The 23080-nt window shown below is 56.4% G+C and overlaps 1 protein-coding gene across 1 annotated transcript in view; it reads left to right on the top strand.

Annotated features, from left to right (window-relative positions):
* The window catches only part of LOC138101820 (splicing factor 3B subunit 2-like), a gene marked incomplete at its 3' end in the record, with an annotated part of 42917 nt that extends 20601 nt beyond the window's left edge, over positions 1-22316 (top strand). The window contains 9 exon segments of the mRNA XM_068999593.1: positions 2643-2792; positions 5922-6011; positions 11156-11203; positions 11205-11264; positions 12956-13063; positions 16369-16511; positions 18391-18492; positions 20501-20600; positions 22131-22316. Of these exon segments, the coding sequence (XP_068855694.1) occupies positions 2643-2792; positions 5922-6011; positions 11156-11203; positions 11205-11264; positions 12956-13063; positions 16369-16511; positions 18391-18492; positions 20501-20600; positions 22131-22316 (987 nt within the window).
* Positions 22317-23080: the final 764 nt, after the last annotated feature.

Genomic DNA, 23080 nt, shown 5'->3' with positions numbered 1-23080 from the left:
TTGGAGACAGTTGTGAGGGGCACAGAGGGGTGGGAGAGGAGCAGGGAAGGGGTTTGGGGAGGTTGTGGCATCCAGGAGATGCTCAAGGTCCTGCAGGAGAAGGTGGGGACACCCTGGGGACACCTCAGGGACACCTTGGGGACACCCTGGGGACACCCTGGGGACACCTCAGGGACAGTCCTGGTTGGACTTTGGGACTTTTAGGACGTCCTGGTTGGATTTTGGGAGGTGTGGGGACATCCTGGTTGAGTTTTGAGGACATCCCGGTTGGATTCTGGGGACACCCTGGTTGGATTTGGAGACTTTAAGAACATCCTGCTTGGATTTTGGGGACTTTAGGGACACCCTGGTTGGATTTTGGGGACATCCTGATTGGGTTTTGGGGACTTTGGGGACATCTTGGTTGGATTTTGGGAGGTGTGGGGAGATCCTGCTTGGATTTGGGGACTTTAAGAACATCCTGGTTGGATTTTGGGGACTTTGAGGACATCCTGGTTGGATTTTGGGAGGTGTGAGGAGACCCTGGTTGGATTTTGGGGACACCTTGGTTGGATTTTGGGGACTTTAAGAACATCCCGGTGGGATTTTGGGTGATGTGAGGAGACCCTGGTTGAACTTTGGGGATTTTGGAGACATCCTGGTTGGATTTTGGGGACACCCTGGTTGGATTTTGGGGACTTTGAGGACATCCCGTTTGGATTTTGGGAGGTGTGAGGAGACCCTGGTTGGATTTTGGGTGGTGTGAGGAGACCCTGGTTGAACTTTGGGGATTTTGGAGACATCCTGGTTGGATTTTGGGTGGTGTGGGTTGATCCTGGTTGGATTTTGGGGACTTTGAGGACATCCCGGTTGGATTTTGGGAGGTGTGAGGAGACCCTGGTTGGATTTGGGGTGATGTGAGGAGACCCTGGTTGGATTTTGGGGACTTTGAGGACATCCTGCTTGGATTTGGAGACTTTAAGAACATCCTGGTTGGATTTTGGGAGATGTGAGGAGACCCTGGTTGAACTTTGGGGGATTTTGGAGACCTCCTGGTTGGATTTTGGGTGGTGTGGGTTGATCCTGGTTGGATTTTGGGGACTTTGAGAACATCCCGGTTGGATTTTGCGTGATGTGAGGAGACCCTGGTTGGATTTTGGAGACACCTTGGTTGGATTTTGGGGACTTTAAGAACGTCCCGGTTGGATTTTGGGTGATGTGAGGAGACCCTGGTTGGATTTTGGGTGGTGTGGCTTGATCTTGGTTGAACTTTGGGGATTTTGGAGACATCCTGGTTGGATTTTGGGGACTTTAAGAACATCCTGGTTGGATTTTGGGTGGTGTGAGGAGACCCTGGTTGGATTTTGGGGACTTTGAGGACACCCTGGTTGGATTTGGAGACTTTAAGAACATCCTGGTTGGATTTTGGGAGGTGTGAGGAGACCCTGGTTGAACTTTGGGGATTTTGGAGAGATCCTGGTTGGATTTTGGGTGGTGTGGGTTGATCCTGGTTGGATTTTGGGGACTTTGAGGACATCCTGGTTGGATTTTGGGTGATGTGAGGAGACATCCGGGTTGGATTTTGGGGACACCTTGGTTGGATTTTGGGGACTTTAAGAACATCCCGGTGGGATTTTGGGTGATGTGAGGAGACCCTGGTTGGATTTTGGGTGGTGTGGGTTGATCTTGGTTGAACTTTGGGGATTTTGGAGACATCCTGGTTGGATTTTGGGAGGTGTGAGGAGACCCTGGTTGAACTTTGGGGATTTTGGAGAGATCCTGGTTGGATTTTGGGTGGTGTGGGTTGATCCTGGTTGGATTTTGGGGACTTTGAGGACATCCTGGTTGGATTTTGGGTGATGTGAGGAGACATCCGGGTTGGATTTTGGGGACACCTTGGTTGGATTTTGGGGACTTTAAGAACATCCCGGTGGGATTTTGGGTGATGTGAGGAGACCCTGGTTGGATTTTGGGTGGTGTGGGTTGATCTTGGTTGAACTTTGGGGATTTTGGAGACATCCTGGTTGGATTTTGGGGACTTTAAAAACATCCCAGTTGGATTTTGGGTGATGTGAGGAGACCCTGGTTGAACTTTGGGGATTTTGGAGACATCCTGGTTGGATTTTGGGAGGTGTGGGTTGATCCTGGTTGGATTTTGGGGACTTTAAGAACATCCTGGTTGGATTTTGGGGACTTTGAGGACATCCCGGTTGGATTTTGGGTGGTGTGAGGAGATCCTGGTTGGATTTTGGGGACATCCTGGTTAGATTTGGAGACTTTAAGAACATCCTGGTTGGATTTTGGGTGGTGTGAGGAGATCCTGGTTGAACTTTGGGTGATTTTGAGGACATCCTGGTTGGATTTTGAGGACATCCTGGTTGGATTTTGGGGACTTTAAGAACATCCTGGTTGGATTTTGAGGACATCCTGGTTGGATTTTGGGGACTTTAAGAACATCCTGGTTGGATTTTGAGGACATCCTGGTTGGATTTTGGGGACTTTAAGAACACTCTGCTTGGATTTTGGGTGACGTGAGGACACCCTGATTGGGAACTTTGGGGCGATTTTGGGGACCACCCCGCTTGGATCTGGACCTTTGAGGCTCCTTGGGGCCGTCCCCGAGGCCCCGGGCCCGTCCCCGACGTCGCTCTCGGCGTCCCCAGGAGGAGCAGAAGACGATGAAGTCCAAGATGCGCGAGAAGGTGCGGCCCAAGATGGGCAAGATCGACATCGACTACCAGAAGCTCCACGACGCCTTCTTCAAGTGGCAGACCAAGCCCAAGCTGACCATCCATGGAGACCTCTACTACGAGGTGGGGACACCTGGGGGGGACACTTGGGGGTTTGGGGTCATCCTGGGGGAGGATTCGGGGGTTTGGGGTCATCTAGGTTGGGTTTTTGGGGGTTTGGGGTCATCCTGGGGGAGGATTCGGGGGTTTGGGGTCATCTAGGTTGGGTTTTTGGGGGTTTGGGGTCATCCTGGGGGAGGATTTGGGGGTTTGGGGACATCCTGGTTGGAGTTTTGGGGATTTGGAGATGTCTTGGTTGGAGATTTGGGGGCTTTGGGGTCATCCAGGTTGGATTTTTGGGGCTTTGGGGACATCCTGGAAGAGGATTCAGGGCTTTGGGGTCATCCAGGTTGGATTTTTGGGGGGTTTGGAGATGTCTTGGTTGGATTTTTGGGGGGTTTGGGGTCATCCTGGGGGAGGATTTGGGAGTTTGGGGACATCCAGGTTGGATTTTTGGGGCTTTGGGGTCATCCTGGGGGAGGATTCGGGGGTTTTGGGGACATCTAGGTTGGAGTTTTGGGGGTTTGGAGATGTCTTGGTTGGAGATTTGGGGGGTTTTGGGACATCCAGGTTGGATTTTTGGGGCTTTGGGGTCATCCTGGGGGAGGGTTCGGGGCTTTGGGGACATCCAGGTTGGATTTTTGGGGGGTTTGGAGATGTCTTGGTTGGAGATTTGGGGCTTTGGGGTCATCCTGGGGGAGGATTTGGGGCTTCGGGGACATCCAGGTTGGAGTTTTGGGGGTTTGGAGATGTCTTGGTTGGAGATTTGGGGGGTTTGGGGTCATCCTGGGGGAGGATTTGGGAGTTTGGGGACATCTAGGTTGGAGTTTTGGGGGGTTTGGAGATGTCTTGGTTGGAGATTTGGGGCTTTGGGGTCATCCAGGTTGGATTTTTGGGGGTTTGGGGTCATCCTGGGGGAGGATTTGGGGGTTTGGGGACATCCAGGTTGGATTTTGGGAGGTTTGGAGATGTCTTGGTTGGAGATTTGGGGGGTTTGGGGTCATCCAGGTTGGACTTCTGGGGGTTTGGAGATGTCTTGGTTGGAGATTTGGGGGTTTGGGGTCATCCTGGGGGAGGATTTGGAGCTTTGGGGTCATCCAGGTTGGATTTTTGGGGCTTTGGGGTCATCCTGGAAGAGGATTCAGGGCTTTGGGGTCATCCAGGTTGGATTTTTGGGGGGTTTAGAGGTGTCTTGGTTGGAGATTTGGGGGTTTGGGGACATCTTGGAGGGACTTGGGGAGGTTTGGAGATGTCCTGGGGGCAGATTTGGGGCTTTGGGGTCATCCTGGGGGAGGATTTGGGAGTTTGGGGTCATCCAGGTTGGAGTTTTGGGAGGTTTGGAGATGTCTTGGTTGGAGATTTGGGGCTTTGGGGTCATCCTGGGGGAGGATTTGGGAGTTTGGGGACATCTAGGTTGGATTTTGGGAGGTTTGGAGATGTCTTGGTTGGAGATTTGGGGCTTTGGGGTCATCCTGGGGGAGGATTTGGGAGTTTGGGGACATCTAGGTTGGAGTTTTGGGGGTTTGGAGGTGTTCTGGTTGGAGATTTGGGGGTTTGGGGTCATCCTGGGGGAGGATTCGGGGGTTTGGGGTCATCCAGGTTGGATTTTTGGGGGGTTTGGAGATGTCCTGGTTGGAGATTTGGGGCTTTGGGATCATCCTGGGGGAGGATTCGGGGGTTTTGGGGACATCCAGGTTGGAGTTTTGGGGGTTTGGAGATGTCTTGGTTGGAGATTTGGGGGGTTTGGGGTCATCCAGGTTGGATTTTTGGGGCTTTGGGGTCATCCTGGGGGAGGATTTGGGAGTTTGGGGTCATCCAGGTTGGAGTTTTGGGGGGTTTGGAGATGTCCTGGTTGGAGATTTGGGGGGTTTTGGGACATCCAGGTTGGATTTTTGGGGCTTTGGGGTCATCCTGGGGGAGGGTTCGGGGGTTTGGGGACATCCTGGTTGGAGTTTTGGGGGTTTGGAGATGTCTTGGTTGGAGATTTGGGGGGTTTGGGGTCATCCTGGGGGAGGATTTGGGGGTTTGGGGACATCTAGGTTGGATTTTTGGGGGGTTTGGAGGTGTCCTGGTTGGAGATTTGGGGGGCTTGGGGTCATCCTGGGGGAGGATTCGGGAGTTTGGGGTCATCCAGGTTGGACTTCTGGGGGTTTGGGGTCATCCTGGGGGAGGATTTGGGAGTTTGGGGTCATCCAGGTTGGAGTTTTGGGGGTTTGGAGATGTCTTGGTTGGAGATTTGGGGGTTTTGGACACATTTGAGGCCTTTGGGGTCATCCTGGGGGAGGATTTGGGAGTTTGGGGACATCCAGGTTGGATTTTTGGGGGTTTGGGGTCATCCTGGGGGAGGATTTGGGAGTTTGGGGACATCCAGGTTGGAGTTTTGGGGGGTTTGGAGATGTCTTGGTTGGAGATTTGGGGCTTTGGGGTCATCTAGGTTGGATTTTTGGGGGGTTTGGGGTCATCTAGGTTGGATTTTTGGGGCTTTGGGGTCATCCTGGAAGAGGATTCAGGGCTTTGGGGTCATCCAGGTTGGATTTTTGGGGGGTTTGGAGATGTCTTGGTTGGATTTTTGGGGGTTTGGGGTCATCCTGGGGGAGGATTTGGAGGTTTTGGGACATCCAGGTTGGATTTTTGGGGGTTTGGTGATGTCTTGGTTGGAGATTTGGGGGTTTTGGACACATTTGAGGCCTTTGGGGTCATCCTGGGGGAGGATTTGGGAGTTTGGGGACATCTAGGTTGGATTTTTGGGGGGTTTGGAGGTGTCCTGGTTGGAGATTTGGGGGGCTTGGGGTCATCCTGGGGGAGGATTTGGGGGTTTTGGGACATCCAGGTTGGATTTTTGGGGCTTTGGGGACATTCTGGGGGAGGATTTGGGAGTTTGGGGTCATCCAGGTTGGACTTCTGGGGGTTTGGAGATGTCTTGGTTGGATTTTTGGGGGTTTGGGGTCATCCTGGGGGAGGATTTGGGGGTTTTGGGACATCCTGGGGGAACTTTTGGGGCTTTTGTGGTTGGATTTTTGGGACTTTTGGGGACATCCTGGGGGAACTTTTGGGGTTGGATTTTTGGGGCTTTTAGGAACAACCTGGGGGAACTTTTGGGGTTTTTTGGGGCCTTTTGGGGACATCACCCCCCCCTGTCCCCGCTGTCCCCAGGGGAAGGAGTTCGAGACGCGGCTCAAGGAGAAGAAGCCGGGCGACCTCTCGGACGAGCTGCGCATCGCGCTGGGGATGCCCGTGGGGCCGGTGCGGGGCACCCCAAAGCCACCCCAAATCCACCCCAAATCCATCCCAAATCCATCCCAAATCCACCCCAAATCCATCCCAAAGCCACCCCAAATCCTAAATCCCCCAAAATCCATCCTAAATCCATCCCAAATCCATCCTAAACCCACCCCAAAGCCACCCCAAATCCTAAATCCCCCAAAATCCATCCTAAACCCACCCCAAAGCCACCCCAAATCCATCCCAAATCCATCCCAAAGCCACCCCAAATCCTAAATCCCCCAAAATCCATCCTAAACCCACCCCAAAGCCACCCCAAATCCATCCCAAAGTCACCCCAAACCCACCTAAAATCCATCCCAAAGCCATCCCAAAGCCATCCTAAACTCACCCCAAATCCACCCCAAATCCATCCCAAATCCATCCCAAAGCCACCCCAAATCCTAAATCCCCCAAATCCATCCTAAACCCACCCCAAAGCCACCCCAAATCCTAAATCCCCCAAAATCCATCCTAAACTCACCCCAAAGCCACCCCAAATCCATCCCAAATCCACCCCAAATCCATCCCAAAGTCACCCCAAACCCACCTAAAATCCATCCCAAAGCCATCCCAAAGCCATCCTAAACTCACCCCAAATCCATCCCAAATCCATCCCAAAGCCACCCCAAATCCATCCCAAAGCCACCCCAAATCCATCCCAAAGCCACGGCAAACCAACCCCAAATCCTAAATCCCCCAAAATCCATCTTAAACTCACCCCCAAGCCACCCAAAATCCATCCCAAAGTCACCCCAAATCCATCCCAAATCCACCCCAAAGCCACCCCAAATCCATCCCAAACCCACCCCAAATCCGTCCCAAAGCCACGGCAAACCAACCCCAACTCCTAAATCCCCCAAAATCCATCCTAAGCTCACCCCAAAGCCACCCCAAATCCATCCCAAATCCATCCCAAAGCCACCCCAAATCCATCCCAAATCCACCCCAAATCCTAAATTCCCCAAAATCCATCTTAAACTCACCCCAAAGCCACCCAAAATCCATCCCAAAGTCACCCCAAAATCCATCCCAAAGCCACCCCAAATCCATCCCAAAGTCACCCCAAATCCTAAATGCCCCAAAATCCATCCCAAAGTCACCCCAAATCCATCCCAAAGTCACCCCAAATCCATCCCAAATCCATCCCAAAGCCACCCCAAATCCTAAATCCCCCAAAATCCATCCTAAACCCACTCCAAAGCCACCCAAAATCCATCCCAAAGTCACCCCAAACCCACCTAAAATCCATCCCAAAGCCATCCCAAATCCATCCTAAACCCACCCCAAAGCCACCCCAAATCCATCCCAAATCCACCCCAAATCCATCCCAAAGTCACCCCAAACCCACCTAAAATCCATCCCAAAGCCATCCCAAAGCCATCCTAAACTCACCCCAAATCCATCCCAAATCCATCCCAAAGCCACCCCAAATCCATCCCAAAGCCACGGCAAACCAACCCCAAATCCTAAATCCCCCAAAATCCATCTTAAACTCACCCCCAAGCCACCCAAAATCCATCCCAAAGTCACCCCAAATCCATCCCAAATCCACCCCAAAGCCACCCCAAATCCATCCCAAACCCACCCCAAATCCGTCCCAAAGCCAGGGCAAACCAACCCCAACTCCTAAATCCCCCAAAATCCATCCTAAGCTCACCCCAAAGCCACCCCAAATCCACCCCAAATCCATCCCAAATCCATCCCAAATCCATCCCAAAGCCACCCCAAATCCATCCCAAATCCACCCCAAATCCTAAATTCCCCAAAATCCATCTTAAACTCACCCCAAAGCCACCCAAAATCCATCCCAAAGTCACCCCAAAATCCATCCCAAAGCCACCCCAAATCCATCCCAAAGTCACCCCAAATCCTAAATGCCCCAAAATCCATCCCAAAGTCACCCCAAATCCATCCCAAAGTCACCCCAAATCCACCCCAAATCCATCCCAAATCCACCCCAAATCCTAAATCCCCCAAAATCCATCTTAAACTCACCCCAAAGCCACCCAAAATCCATCCCAAAGTCACCCCAAATCCATCCCAAATCCATCCCAAAGCCATCCTAAACTCACCCCAAATCCACCCCAAATCCACCCCAAATCCACCCCAAATCCATCCCAAATCCACTCCAAATCCACCCCAAATCCATCCCAAAGTCACCCCAAACCCACCTAAAATCCATCCCAAAGCCATCCCAAAGCCATCCTAAACTCACCCCAAATCCACCCCAAATCCATCCCAAATCCATCCCAAAGCCACCCCAAATCCTAAATCCCCCAAATCCATCCTAAACCCACCCCAAAGCCACCCCAAATCCTAAATCCCCCAAAATCCATCCTAAACTCACCCCAAAGCCACCCCAAATCCATCCCAAATCCACCCCAAATCCATCCCAAAGTCACCCCAAACCCACCTAAAATCCATCCCAAAGCCATCCCAAAGCCATCCTAAACTCACCCCAAATCCATCCCAAATCCATCCCAAAGCCACCCCAAATCCATCCCAAAGCCACGGCAAACCAACCCCAAATCCTAAATCCCCCAAAATCCATCTTAAACTCACCCCCAAGCCACCCAAAATCCATCCCAAAGTCACCCCAAATCCATCCCAAATCCACCCCAAAGCCACCCCAAATCCATCCCAAACCCACCCCAAATCCGTCCCAAAGCCACGGCAAACCAACCCCAACTCCTAAATCCCCCAAAATCCATCCTAAGCTCACCCCAAAGCCACCCCAAATCCATCCCAAATCCATCCCAAAGCCACCCCAAATCCATCCCAAATCCACCCCAAATCCTAAATTCCCCAAAATCCATCTTAAACTCACCCCAAAGCCACCCAAAATCCATCCCAAAGTCACCCCAAAATCCATCCCAAAGCCACCCCAAATCCATCCCAAAGTCACCCCAAATCCTAAATGCCCCAAAATCCATCCCAAAGTCACCCCAAATCCATCCCAAAGTCACCCCAAATCCATCCCAAATCCATCCCAAAGCCACCCCAAATCCTAAATCCCCCAAAATCCATCCTAAACCCACTCCAAAGCCACCCAAAATCCATCCCAAAGTCACCCCAAACCCACCTAAAATCCATCCCAAAGCCATCCCAAATCCATCCTAAACCCACCCCAAAGCCACCCCAAATCCATCCCAAATCCACCCCAAATCCATCCCAAAGTCACCCCAAACCCACCTAAAATCCATCCCAAAGCCATCCCAAAGCCATCCTAAACTCACCCCAAATCCATCCCAAATCCATCCCAAAGCCACCCCAAATCCATCCCAAAGCCACGGCAAACCAACCCCAAATCCTAAATCCCCCAAAATCCATCTTAAACTCACCCCCAAGCCACCCAAAATCCATCCCAAAGTCACCCCAAATCCATCCCAAATCCACCCCAAAGCCACCCCAAATCCATCCCAAACCCACCCCAAATCCGTCCCAAAGCCAGGGCAAACCAACCCCAACTCCTAAATCCCCCAAAATCCATCCTAAGCTCACCCCAAAGCCACCCCAAATCCACCCCAAATCCATCCCAAATCCATCCCAAATCCATCCCAAAGCCACCCCAAATCCATCCCAAATCCACCCCAAATCCTAAATTCCCCAAAATCCATCTTAAACTCACCCCAAAGCCACCCAAAATCCATCCCAAAGTCACCCCAAAATCCATCCCAAAGCCACCCCAAATCCATCCCAAAGTCACCCCAAATCCTAAATGCCCCAAAATCCATCCCAAAGTCACCCCAAATCCATCCCAAAGTCACCCCAAATCCACCCCAAATCCATCCCAAATCCACCCCAAATCCTAAATCCCCCAAAATCCATCTTAAACTCACCCCAAAGCCACCCAAAATCCATCCCAAAGTCACCCCAAATCCATCCCAAATCCATCCCAAAGCCATCCTAAACTCACCCCAAATCCACCCCAAATCCACCCCAAATCCACCCCAAATCCATCCCAAATCCACTCCAAATCCACCCCAAATCCATCCCAAATCCACCCCAAATCCATCCCAAATCCACCCCAAATCCATCCCAAATCCACTCCAAATCCACCCCAAAGCCACCACAAGTCCATCCCAAATCCATCCCAAAGCCACCCCAAAGTCACCCCAAATCCATCCCAAATCCATCCCAAAGTCACTCCAAACCCACCCAAAATCCATCCCAAAGCCATCCCAAAGCCATCCAAAACTCACCCCAAATCCACCCCAAATCCATCCCAAGTCCATCCCAAATCCACCCCAAAGCCACCCCACATCCATCCCAAAGTCACCCCAAGTCCACCCCAAATCCATCCCAAACCCACCCCAAATCCTAAATCCCCCAAAATCCATCCTAAACTCACCCCAAATCCACCCCAAATCCACCCCAAATCCATCTTAATCCCCCCAAAATCCACCCCAAAGCCACCCCAAATCCACCCCAAACCCACCCTAAAACCCCCCGAAATCCACCCCAAATCCATCCCAAACACCCCAAAACCCACCCAAATTCCTCCCTAAATCAACCCCAAATCCACCCCAAATCCACTCCCACCCCCTAAAATCCATCCCAAACCCACCCCAAACCACCCCAAATCAACCCCAAGCCCCCCAAAATCCACCCCAAATCCCACCCCCAACCTCCCAAATCCACCCCAAATCCACTCCCACCCCCCAAAATCCACCCCAAACCCATCCCAAATCCCTCAAAATCCATCCCAAACCCACCCCAACCCCCCAAAACCCACCCCAAACCCACCCCAAATCCACCCCAAACCCCCCCAAACCCACCCCAAATCCACCCCAAACCCCCCCAAATCCACCCCAAACCCCCCCAAACCACCCCAAATCCACTCCCACCCCCCAAAATCCATCCTAAACCCCCAAATCCACCCCAAACCCACCCCAACCCCACCCCAAACCCCTCAAAACCCACCCCAAACCCATCCCCCACCCCCCTCCCGGAATGTTCCATTCCCTGACCCGGGGGGGGGGTGGGGAGGGAAGGGTCCCCTTTAATTTTGGGCTCCCCCAACCTGTGCCGTTCCTTTTGGGGGGGGGCTGGGGAGGTTTTGGGGTGCTGAAAGGGGGGGGAGGGGGCACCCCTGGGTGCTGACCCCCCCGTGCCCCCCCCAGAACGCCCACAAGGTGCCCCCCCCGTGGCTGATCGCCATGCAGCGCTACGGGCCCCCCCCCCTCGTACCCCAACCTCAAAATCCCGGGGCTCAACTCCCCCATCCCCGAGGTGAGGGGGGCACCTTTGGGTGCTGGGGGGGTCTGGGGGGGCACCTTTGGGGTCTGGGGGGGCACCTTTGGGTGCTGGGAGGGTCTGGGAGGGCACATTTGGGGTCTGGGAGGGTCTGGGGGGGCACCTTTGGGGTCTGGGGGGCACCTTTGGGGTCTGGGGGGGCACCTTTGGGTGCTGGGAGGGTCGGGGGGGGCACATTTGGGGTCTGGGGGGGCAACTTTGGGTGCTGGGTGGGTCTGGGGGGCGCCTTTGGGGTCTGGGGGGCACCTTTGGGTGCTGGGGGTGGCATCTGGGGGCACCTTTGGGTGCTGGGGGGGCACCTTTGGGTGCTGGGGGGGGTCTGGTGGGGGCACTTTTGGGGTCTGGGGGAGGTCTGGGAGGGTCTGGGGGGGCACCTTTGGGGTCTGGGGGGCACCTTTGGGGTCTGGGGGGGCAACTTTGGGTGCTGGGTGGGTCTGGGGGGGCATTTTTGGGGTCTGGGGGGCACCTTTGGGGTCTGGGAGGGTCTGGGGGGGCACCTTTGGGTGCAGGAAGTGGGGGGGGGGGGAATTGGGGCTCCCAAGGCGAACTTGGGGTCTCTGGGTGGGGGAGGGGGGGGTCCTTGAGGGATTTTGGGGCTGGGGGTGACTCTGGGGGTGTCAGGAGGATTTGGGGAGGGGTCTCTGACCCCCCCAGGGCTGCTCCTTTTGGGGGGGATTTGGGGGATGGATTTTGGGGTTGGGGGTGTCAGGAGGATTTGGGGGGACGGATTTTGGGGCTGGGGGGGTCAGGAGGATTTGGGGGATTTGGGGGATGGATTTTGGGGCTGGGGGTGTCAGGAGGATTTGGGGGGGATTTGGGGGATGGATTTTGGGGCTGGGGGTGACTCTGGAGGTGTCAGGAGGATTTGAGGGGGGGGTCCCTGAGCCCCCCAGAGCTGCTCCTTTTTGGGGGGATTTGGGGGACGGATTTTGGGGCTGGGGGGGTCAGGAGGATTTGGGGGGGATTTGGGGGATGGATTTTGGGGCTGGGGGTGACTCTGGGGGGGTCAGGAGGATTTGGGGAGGGGTCCCTGACCCCCCCTGCCTCCCCCCCAGGGCTGCTCCTTTTGGGGGGGATTTGGGGGGGATTTGGGGGATGGATTTTGGGGCTGGGGGGGTCAGGAGGATTTGGGGGGGGGTCCCTGAGCCCCCCAGGGCTGCTCCTTTTGGGGGGGATTTGGGGGATGGATTTTGGGGCTGGGGGTGTCAGGAGGATTTGGGGGACGGATTTTGGGGCTGGGGGTGTCAGGAGGATTTGGGGGACGGATTTTGGGGTTGGGGGGGTCAGGAGGATTTGGGGGACGGATTTTGGGGTTGGGGGGGTCAGGAGGATTTGGGGAGGGGTCCCTGACCCCCCCTGACCCCCCCAGGGCTGCTCCTTTTGGGGGGGATTTGGGGGGAATTTGGGGGACGGATTTTGGGGCTGGGGGGGTCAGGAGGATTTGGGGAGGGGTCCCTGACCCCCCCTGACCCCCCCAGGGCTGCTCCTTTTGGGGGGGATTTGGGGGGAATTTGGGGGACGGATTTTGGGGCTGGGGGGGTCAGGAGGATTTGGGGGATGGATTTTGGGGCTGGGGGTGTCAGGAGGATTTGGGGGACGGATTTTGGGGTTGGGGGGGTCAGGAGGATTTGGGGAGGGGTCCCTGACCCCCCCTGCCCCCCCCCCAGGGCTGCTCCTTCGGGTACCACGCGGGGGGGTGGGGGAAGCCCCCCGTGGACGAGACGGGGAAGCCGCTCTACGGGGACGTGTTCGGCACCAACGCCGCCGAGTTCCAGGTGTGGGACCCCCCCAAAAACCCCCCCAAAAAACCCCACCCCCACATTTGGGGGAACCTCAAATTCTTGAGGAAACCGAACCCCTCAAAAATCCCCCCAAAAAAAACTCCTTGAGGAACCCAAACCCCTCAAAAATCCCCCCAAAAATCCCTTGAGGAAGCCAAACCCCTCAAAAACCCCCCAAAAAACTCCTTGAGGAAGCCAAACCTCTCAAAAATCCCCCCAAAATACCCCACCCCCAAATTTGGGAACCTCAAATTCTTGAGGAAGCCAAACCCCTCAAAAATCGCCCCAAAAAAAACCCCTTGAGGAACCCAAACCCCTCAAAAATCCCCCCAAAAAACCCCACCCCCACATTTGGGGGAACCTCAAATTCTTGAGGAACCCAAACCCCTCAAAAATCCCCCCAAAAAACCCCACCCCCACATTTGGGGGAACCTCAAATTCTTGAGGAACCCAAACCCCTCAAAAAATCCTCACCCCAAAATTATTGAGGAAGCCAAACCCCTCAAAACCCCCCCCAAAAAATCCCTTGAGGAAGCCAAACCCCTCAAAAATCCCCCCAAAAAACCCCACCCCCAAATTTGGGGGAACCCCGAATTCTTGAGGAACCCAAACCCCTCAAAAAATCCTCACCCCAAAATTATTGAGGAAGCCAAACCCCTCAAAAACCCCCCCAAAAAATCCCTCAAGGAAGCCAAACCCCTCAAAAATCCCCCCAAAAAACCCCACCCCCACATTTGGGGGAACCTCAAATTCTTGAGGAACCCAAACCCCTCAAAAATCCCCCCAAAAAAAACTCCTTGAGGAACCCAAACCCCTCAAAAATCCCCCCAAAAATCCCTCAAGGAAGCCAAACCCCTCAAAAATCCCCCCAAAAAACCCCACCCCCACATTTGGGGGAACCTCAAATTCTTGAGGAACCCAAACCCCTCAAAAATCCTCACCCCAAAATTATTGAGGAAGCCAAAGCTCTCAAAAATCCCCCCAAAAAACCCCACCCCCAAATTTGGGGGAACCCCGAATTCTTGAGGAACCCAAACCCCTCAAAAAATCCTCACCCCAAAATTATTGAGGAAGCCAAACCCCTCAAAAACCCCCCCAAAAAATCCCTCAAGGAAGCCAAACCCCTCAAAAATCCCCCCAAAAAACCCCACCCCCACATTTGGGGGAACCTCAAATTCTTGAGGAACCCAAACCTCTCAAAAATCCCCCCAAAAAACCCCTTGAGGAACCCAAACCCCTCAAAAATCCCCCCAAAAAACCCCTTGAGGAACCCAAACCCCTCAAAAATCCCCCCAAAAAATCCCTTGAGGAACCCAAACCCCTCAAAAATCCCCCCAAAAAACTCCTTGAGGAAGCCAAACCCCTCAAAAATCCCCCCAAAAAACCCCACCCCCAAATTTGGGAACCTCAAATTCTTGAGGAAGCCAAACCCCTCAAAAATCCCCCCCAAAAAAAACTCCTTGAGGAACCCAAACCCCTCAAAAATCCCCCCAAAAAACCCCACCCCGAAATTTGGGGGAACCTCAAATTCTTGAGGAACCCAAACCCCTCAAAAATCCTCACCCCAAAATTATTGAGGAAGCCAAAGCTCTCAAAAACCCCCCCAAAAAATCCCTCAAGGAAGCCAAACCCCTCAAAAATCCCCCCAAAAAACCCCACCCCCACATTTGGGGGAACCTCAAATTCTTGAGGAACCCAAACCCCTCAAAAATCCCCCCAAAAAAAACTCCTTGAGGAAGCCAAACCCCTCAAAAATCCCCCCAAAAAATCCCTTGAGGAACCCAAACCCCTCAAAAGCCCCCCCAAAAAACTCCTTGAGGAAGCCAAACCCCTCAAAAATCCCCCCAAAAAACCCCACCCCCACATTTGGGGGAACCTCAAATTCTTGAGGAAACCGAACCCCTCAAAAATCCTCACCCCAAAATTATTGAGGAAGCCAAACCTCTCAAAAATCCCCCCAAAAAACCCCACCCCGAAATTTGGGGGAACCCCAAAATTATTGAGGAACCCAAACCCCCCAAAAACCCCCCAGAAAATCCCCCCAAAAAACCCCACCCCAAAATTATTGAGGAACCCAAACCCCTCAAAAAATCCCCAAAAAACCCCTTGAGGAACCCAAACCCCTCAAAAATCCCCCCAAAATCCCCATAATCCCCCCCCCAATCCCCAAAATCCCCCCCAATTCCCCCCCAAAATCCCCTAAAATGCTCCCAAAATCCCCCCAAATTCCCCCCAAAATCCCCCAAATCTCCCCCAAAATCCCCCCGAAATCCCCCAAATCCCTCCAAAATCTCCAAAATTCCACCAAAATCCCTCAAATTCACCCAAAAATCCCCCAAAATTCCCCCAAATCCCCCCCAAATCTCTCCCCAAGTCTCCCCCAAAATGCTTCCAACATTGCCAAATCCCCCCAAAATCCCCCAAAATGCTCCCAAAATTGCCCAATCCCCCCCAAAATCCCCCAAATCCCCCCAAATCCCCCCCAATGCCCCAAATCCCTCCCGAAATCCTCAAAATTCCCCCAAAATCCCCCCCAAAACCCCCAAATTCCCCCCAAATCCCCCCCAAATTTCCCCCAAAATCCCCCCAAAATGCTCCCAAAATTACTAAATCCCCCCAAATCCCCCCAAAATCCCCCAAACCCCCCCCAATGCCCCAAATCCCTCCCGAAATCCTCAAAATTCCTTCAAAATCCCCCCCAAATCCCCCAAATCCCCCCCAAATCCCCCCCAAATTTCCCCCAAAATCCCCCCAAAATGCTCCCAAAATTACTAAATCCCCCCAAATCCCCCCAAAATCCCCCAAATCCCCCCCCAAAATCCCCCCAATGCCCCAAATCCCTCCCGAAATCCTCAAAATTCCTTCAAAATCCCCCCCAAATCCCCCAAATCCCCCCCAAATCCCCCCCAAATTTCCCCCAAAATCCCCCCAAAATGCTCCCAAAATTACTAAATCCCCCAAAATCCCCCCAAAATCCCCCAAATCCCCCCCCAAAATCCCCCCCAATGCCCCAAATCCCTCCCGAAATCCTCAAAATTCCCCCCAAATCCCCCCCAAATCCCCCCCAAATTTCCCCCAAAATCCCCCCAAAATGCTCCCAAAATTACTAAATCCCCCCAAATCCCCCCCCAAAATCCCCCCCAATGCTCCAAATCCCTCCCGAAATCCTCAAAATTCCCCCCCAAAACCCCCCAAATCCCTCCCAAAATGCCCCCAAATCCCTCCCAAAATGCTCCCAAAATTTCCAAATCCCCCCAAAACCCCCAAAATCCCCCAAATCCCCCCCAAAATGCCCCCAGACCAAGGAGGAGGAGGAGGAGATCGACCGCACGCCCTGGGGGGAGCTGGAGCCCTCGGACGAGGAATCCTCGGAGGAGGAGGAGGAGGAGGAGAGCGACGAAGAGAAACCGGATGAGACCGGTTTCATCACCCCCGCCGACAGGTGGGACCCCAAAAACCTGGGGGGGACCCCAAAAACCTGGGGGGGACCCCTAAAAACTCATTGGGACCCAAAACCCTGGGTGGGACCCCTAAAAACTCATTGGGACCCAAAACCCTGGGTGGGACCCTAAAAACTCATTGGAACCCCAAAAAACCCAAGGAGACCCTAAAAGATTCATTGGGACCCTAAAAACTCATTGGGACCCCAAAAAACCCGAGGGGACCCTAAAACCTGGGTGGGACCCCAAAAACCTGGGTGGGACCCCTAAAAAACTTGGTGGGACCCCAAAAACTCATTGGGACCCCAGAAACCTGAAGGGGACCCTAAAAACTCATTAGGACCCCAAAAAACCCGAGGGGAGGCCAAAAAACCTGGGGGGGACCCCTTAAAACTCATTGGGACCCTAAAAACTCATTGGGACCCCAAAAAACCCAAGGAGACCCTAAAAGACTCATTGGGACCCCAAAAACTCATTGGGACCCCAAAAACCTGGGGGGGACCCCAAAAACCTGGGGGGGAGCCCAAAAACTCATTGGGACCCCAAAAAAGCCAAGGAGACTCTAAAAGACTCATTGGGACCCTAAAAACTCATTAGGACCCCAAAAACCTGGGTGGGACCCCTAAAAACCCGGGGGGGAGCCAAAAAACCTGGGTGGGACCCCTAAAAACTCATTGGGACCCCAAAAACCTGGGTGGGACCCCAAAAAACTCATTGGGACCCTAAAAAGCTTGGAGGGACCCTAAAACTCATTGGGACCCCAAAAAACCCGAGGGGAGCCAAAAACCTGGGGGGGACCCCTAAAAACTCGTTGGGACCCCAAAAAAGCCAAGGAGACCCTAAAAGACTCATTGGGACCCTAAAAACCTCATTGGGACCCCAAAAACCTGGGTGGGACCCCAAAAACCTGGGTGGGACCCCTAAAAACCCGGGGGGACCCCAAAAACCTGGGTGGGACCCCTAAAAACTCATTGGGACCCCAAAAACCTGGGTGGGACCCCAAAAACCTGGGGGGACCCCTAAAAACTCATTGGGACCCCAAAACCCTGGGGATTTGGGGGTCCCCCCCGAGTTTTTGGGGTCTCCCGCGAGTTTTTGGGTTCCCCCCTGAGTTTTTGGGGTGTTCCCCAAGTTTGGGCCCCCCCCCGAGTTTTTGGGGTCCCCCCGAGTTTTTGGGCTCCCCCCCTGAGTTTTTGGGGTCCCCCGAGTTTTTGGATTCCCCCCCGATTTTCTGGGATCCCCCCTGACTTTTTGGGGCTCCCCCCGAGTTTTTGGGATGCCCCCCATGACTTTTTGGGATCCTCCCCAAGTTTTTGGCCCCCCCCGAGTTTCTGGGCTCCCCCCTGACTTTTTGGGGTGTCCCCCGAGTTTTTAGGCTCCCCCCCGAGTTTTTGGGGTCCCCCCTGAGTTTTTGGGGTGTCCCCCGAGTTCTTGGGGTCCCCCCCCGAATTTTTGGGCTCCCCCCCGAGTTTTTGGGCTCCCCCCCGAGTTTTTGGGGTCCCCCCTGAGTTTTTGGGGTCCCTCCCGAGTTTTTGGATTCCCCTCCAATTTTCTGGGATCCCCCCTGACTTTTTGGGGTTCCCCCGAGTTTTTGGGGTCCCCCTGAGTTTCTCTGATCCCTCCTGACTTTTTGGGGTTCCCTCCGAGTTCTTGGGATCCCCCCGAGTTTCTGGGATCCCTCCTGACTTTTTGGGTTTCCCCCGAGTTCTTGGGATCCCCCCCGAGATTTTAGGATCCCCCCCGAATTTTTGGGCTCCTCCCTGAGTTTTTTCGGATCCCCCCTGACTTTTTGGGTTCCCCCCGAGGTTTTGGGGTTCCCCCCCATATTTTGGGGTGCCCCCGAGGTTTTGGGGTGCCCCCTGACCCCTCCCCCTCCCCCAGCGGGTTGATCACCCCGGGCGGTTTCTCCTCGGTGCCGGCCGGGATGGAGACCCCGGAGCTGATCGAGCTGCGCAAGAAGAAAATCGAGGAGGCCATGGACGGGTGAGGGGGGCTTGGGGGATTTTGGGGGGGTTTGGGGGGGTGGGGGGGCTCAGGGAGGGATTTGGGGGGCTCAGGGAGGGGTTTGGGGGGGACTGGGGGGAGTTTTGGGGGATTTGAGGGGATTTTGGGGGGTTTGGGGGAGTTTGGGGGGCTCAGGGAGGGATTTGGGGGAGATTTTGGAGGGTTTGGGGGGCTCAGGGAGGGGTTTGGGGGGGATTGGGGGGAGTTTTGGGGGGATTTGAGGGGATTTTGGGGGGGTTTGGGGGGGATTGGGAGGCTCAGGGAGGGATTTGGGGGGCTCAGGGAGGGATTGGGGGAAGTTTTGGGGGGATTTGGGGGGGATTGGGGGGGCTCAGGGAGGGATTTGGGGGGGATTGGGGGAAGTTTTGGGGGGATTTGAGGGGGTTTGGGGGGCTCAGGGAGGGATGTGGGGGCTCAGGGAGGGGTTTGGGGGGGATTTGAGGGGATTTTGGGGGGCTGAGGGGGGATTTGGGGGGGATTGGGGGAGTTTGGGGGGGATTTGGGGGCTCAGGGAGGGATTTGGGGGGGATTGGGGGGGGGAGTTTTGGGGGGATTTGAGGGGGTTTGGGGGGCTCAGGGAGGGATTTCGGGGGGATTGGGGGAAGTTTTGGGGGGATTTGAGGGGATTTTGGGGGGGTTTGGGGGGGATTGGGAGGCTCAGGGAGGGATTTGGGGGGCTCAGGGAGGGGTTTGGGGGAGATTGGGGGAAGTTTTGGGGGATTTGGGGGGGATTGGGGGGCTCAGGGAGGGGTTTGGGGGGATTGGGGGGAGTTTTGGGGGGATTTGAGGGGATTTTGGGGGGGTTTGGGGGAGTTTGGGGGGCTCAGGGAGGGATTTGGGGGAGATTGGGGGAAGTTTTGGGGGGATTTGGGGGGGATTGGGGGGCTCAGGGAGGGGTTTGGGGGGGATTGGGGGGAGTTTTGGGGGGATTTGAGGGGATTTTGGGGGGGTTTGGGGGCTCGGAGGATTTGGGGGGGATTAGGGGAAGTTTTGGGGGGATTTGGGGGGATTGGGGGGCTCAGGGAGGGATTTGGGGGGGGTTGGGGGGAGTTTTGGGGGGATTTGAGGGGGTTTTGGGGGGCTCAGGGAGGGATTTGGGGGGATTTGAGGGATTTGGGGGGGGTTTGGGGGGCTCAGGGAGGGATTTGGGGGGGATTGGGGGGAGTTTTGGGGGGATTTGAGGGGATTTTGGGGGGCTCAGGGAGGGATTTGGGGGGATTTGAGGGGATTTTGGGGGGGTTTGGGGGCTCAGGGAGGGATTTGGGGGGGATTGGGGGGAGTTTTGGGGGATTTGAGGGGATTTTGGGGGGCTCAGGGAGGGATTTGGGGGGATTGGGGGAAGTTTTGGGATTTGGGGGGGATTGGGGGAAGTTTTGGGGGGATTTTGAAGGGATTTGAGGGGATTTGGGGGGGTTTGGGGGGGCTCAGGGAGGGATTTGGGGGGAGTTTTGGGGGCTCAGGGAGGGATTTTGGGTAGATTGGGGGGAGTTTTGGGGGGATTTGAGGGGATTTTGGGGGGGTTTGGGGGGGTTTGGGGGGCTCAGGGAGGAATTTGGGGGGATTGGGGGGAGTTTTGGGGGGATTTGAGGGGATTTTGGGGGGCTCAGGGAGGGATTTGGGGGGATTTGAGGGGATTTTGGGAGGGTTTGGGGGCTCAGGGAGGGATTTGGGGGGGATTGGGGGGAGTTTTGGGGGGATTTGGGGGGGGTTGGGGGCTCAGGGAGGGATTTGGGGGATTTGGGGGGATTTTGGGGGGGTTTGGGGGTCCTGAGGGGGATTTTGGGGTGCTGGGGAGGGATTTTGGGATCCTGAGGGGGGATTTTGGGATCCTGGGAGGGGATTTTGAGGTGCAGGGGGGGGGTTTAGGACCTGGGGGTTTTTTTGGGGGGGGGGGGGAGGAGAAGATTTGGGGGGATTTTTGGGGGGGATTTTGGAGCCCTGGGCCCCTCCCCCCACCCATCGAGACCCCCTCCCGCCCCCCAAAAAGGAGCGAGACCCCCCAGTTGTTCACGGTGGTCCCCGAAAAACGCACGGCGACCGTGGGCACGGCCATGATGGGCTCCACCCACATCTACGACATGTCCGCGGTGAGACCCCCCCCAAAAACCCCCCTGGCACCCCAAAAATCCCCCAAAAACACACCTGGCACCCCAAAAACCCCCCAAAACCCCCCTGGCACCCCAAAAACACACCTGCACCCTAAAATCCCCCCAAAACCACCCCTGGCACCCCAAAAACACACCTGGCACCCCAAAAACCCCCCAAAACCCCCCTGGCACCCCAAAAACCCCCTGGCACCCCAAAATCCCCAAAAACACACCTGGCACCCTAAAATCCCCCAAAAACACACCCTGGCACCCCAAAAACACACCTGGCACCCTAAAATCCCCCAAAACCCCCTGGCACCCCAAAATCCCCCCAAAACCCCCCTGGCACCCCAAAATCCCCCCCCAAAATCCCCCTGGGACCCCAAAAACCTCCCTGGGACCCCAAAAAACCCCCTGGCACCCCAAAATCCCCCCCCCCCAAATAACCCTGGGATCCCAAAAACCCCCCTGGCACCCCAAAATCCCCCCCCCAAAATCCCCCTGGGACCCAAAAACCTCCCCTGGGACCCCAAAAAGGCCCCTGGAACCCCAAACCCCCCCCCCCCCCAAATAACCCTGGGACCCCAAAAACCTCCCTGGGACCCCAAAAAGGCCCCTGGGACCCCAAAAAAAACCCTTCCAAATCCCCCTGGGACCCCAAAATATCCCCCAGGGACCCCAAACTCCTCCCAGGGGGCTCTGGCCCCCCCAGGTTTTGGGCCACAGGAGTTGGTGGCCGAGAGTGGGGGTGGCAGTGGGGCTGTCCCCGTGCCACCCGTGTCACCCATGCCACCCGTGCCACCCGTGTCACCCGTGTCACCCGTGTCACCCACGTCACCCACGTCACCTGTGTCACCCGTGTCACCCACGTCACCCACGTCACCCAAACCCAGGGGTGGCAGTGGCACTGTCCCTGTGCCCCCCATGCCCCCCGTGCCCCCCAGGTGTCACCCGTGTCCCCCCTGGCAGGTGATGGGGACCGCAGTGGGGCTGTCCCCGTGCCCCCCATGCCCCCTGTGCCCCCCAGGTGTCACCCGTGTCCCCCCTGGCAGGTGATGGGCCGCAAGGGCCCCGGTGGCCGAGGCTCAGGGCGTGGAGGTGGCTCTGGCCCCGTGCCCCCCGTGCCCCCTGTGCCCCCCGGGTGTCACCCGTGCCCCCCGTGCCCCCTGTGCCCCCCAGGTGTCACCCGTGTCCCCTCTGGCAGGTGATGGGGGCCACAGTGGCACTGTCCCCGTGCCCCCCAGGTGTCACCCATGTCCCCATGCCCCCCATGTCTCCCGTGCCCCCCAGGTGTCACCCCTGTCCCCCTGGCAGGTGATGGGCCGCAAGGGCCTGGGTGACAGAGACCATGGGGTGGCAGTGGCACTGTCCCCGTGCCCCCCATGCCCCCCGTGCCCCCCAGGTGTCACCCGTGTCCCCCCTGGCAGGTGATGGGGGCCACAGTGGCACTGTCCCCGTGCCCCCCAGGTGTCACCCGTGCCCCCCATGCCCCCTGTGCCCCCCAGGTGTCACTCGTGTCCCCCCTGGCAGGTGATGGGCCGCAAGGGCCCGGTGGCCGAGGCTCAGGGCGTGGAGGTGGCGCTGGCCCCCGAGGAGCTGGAGCTGGACCCCACGGCCATGACGCAGAAGTACGAGGAGCACGTGCGCGAGCAGCAGGCGCAGGTGGAGAAGGAGGATTTCAGCGACATGGTGGCCGAGCACGCCGCCAAGCAGAAGGTGCGGGTGGCACCCCTTGGCACCCTGGTCCCCCTCCCCCCCCGTGTCCTTCCCCGTGTCCCTGTGACCCCCCTGGCCCCTCCCATGTCCCCGCTCACCCCCGCTGACCCCGCTGTCCCCTCCGTGTCCCCCTGACCCCCCAATGACCCCCCCTGACCCCAGTGACCCTGCTGACCCCCCGCTGACCCCCCTGACCCCGCTGACCCCTCCGTGTCCCCCCTGACCCCCAGTGACCCCCGCTGACCCCGCTGTCCCCTCCATGTCCCCCCTGACCCCCAGTGACCCCCCTGACCCCTCCAATGACCCCCCTGACCCCGCTGTCCCCCTCTGTGTCCCCCCTGACCCCCAATGACCCCCCTGACCCCCCCCTGACCCCACTGTCCCCTCTGTGTCCCCCCTGACCCCCCAATGACCCCCCTGACCCCCCAATGACCCCCCTGACCCCACTGTCCCTCTCCGTGTCCCCCCTGACCCCCACTGACCCCCCCGACCCCGCTGTCCCCTCCCCGACCCCTCCATGACCCCGCTGACTCCTCCGTGTCCCCTCTGACCCCCACTGACCCCCCAATGACCCCCCTGACCCCGCTGTCCCCTCCGTGTCCCCCCCTGACCCCCCAATGACCCCGCTGACCCCCCAATGACCCCCCTGACCCCGCTGTCCCCTCCGTGTCCCCCCCGACCCCCAGTGACCCCCAGTGACCCCGCTGACCCCCCAATGACCCCCCTGACCCCCCAATGACCCCCCTGACCCCGCTGTCCCCTCC

The sequence above is a fragment of the Aphelocoma coerulescens genome, unplaced genomic scaffold, assembly GCF_041296385.1.
Source record: "Aphelocoma coerulescens isolate FSJ_1873_10779 unplaced genomic scaffold, UR_Acoe_1.0 HiC_scaffold_492, whole genome shotgun sequence".
Lineage (NCBI taxonomy): Eukaryota > Metazoa > Chordata > Aves > Passeriformes > Corvidae > Aphelocoma > Aphelocoma coerulescens.
Note: the sequence above shows the minus strand (reverse complement) of the source record. Positions and strands in the feature narration are given on the sequence as shown.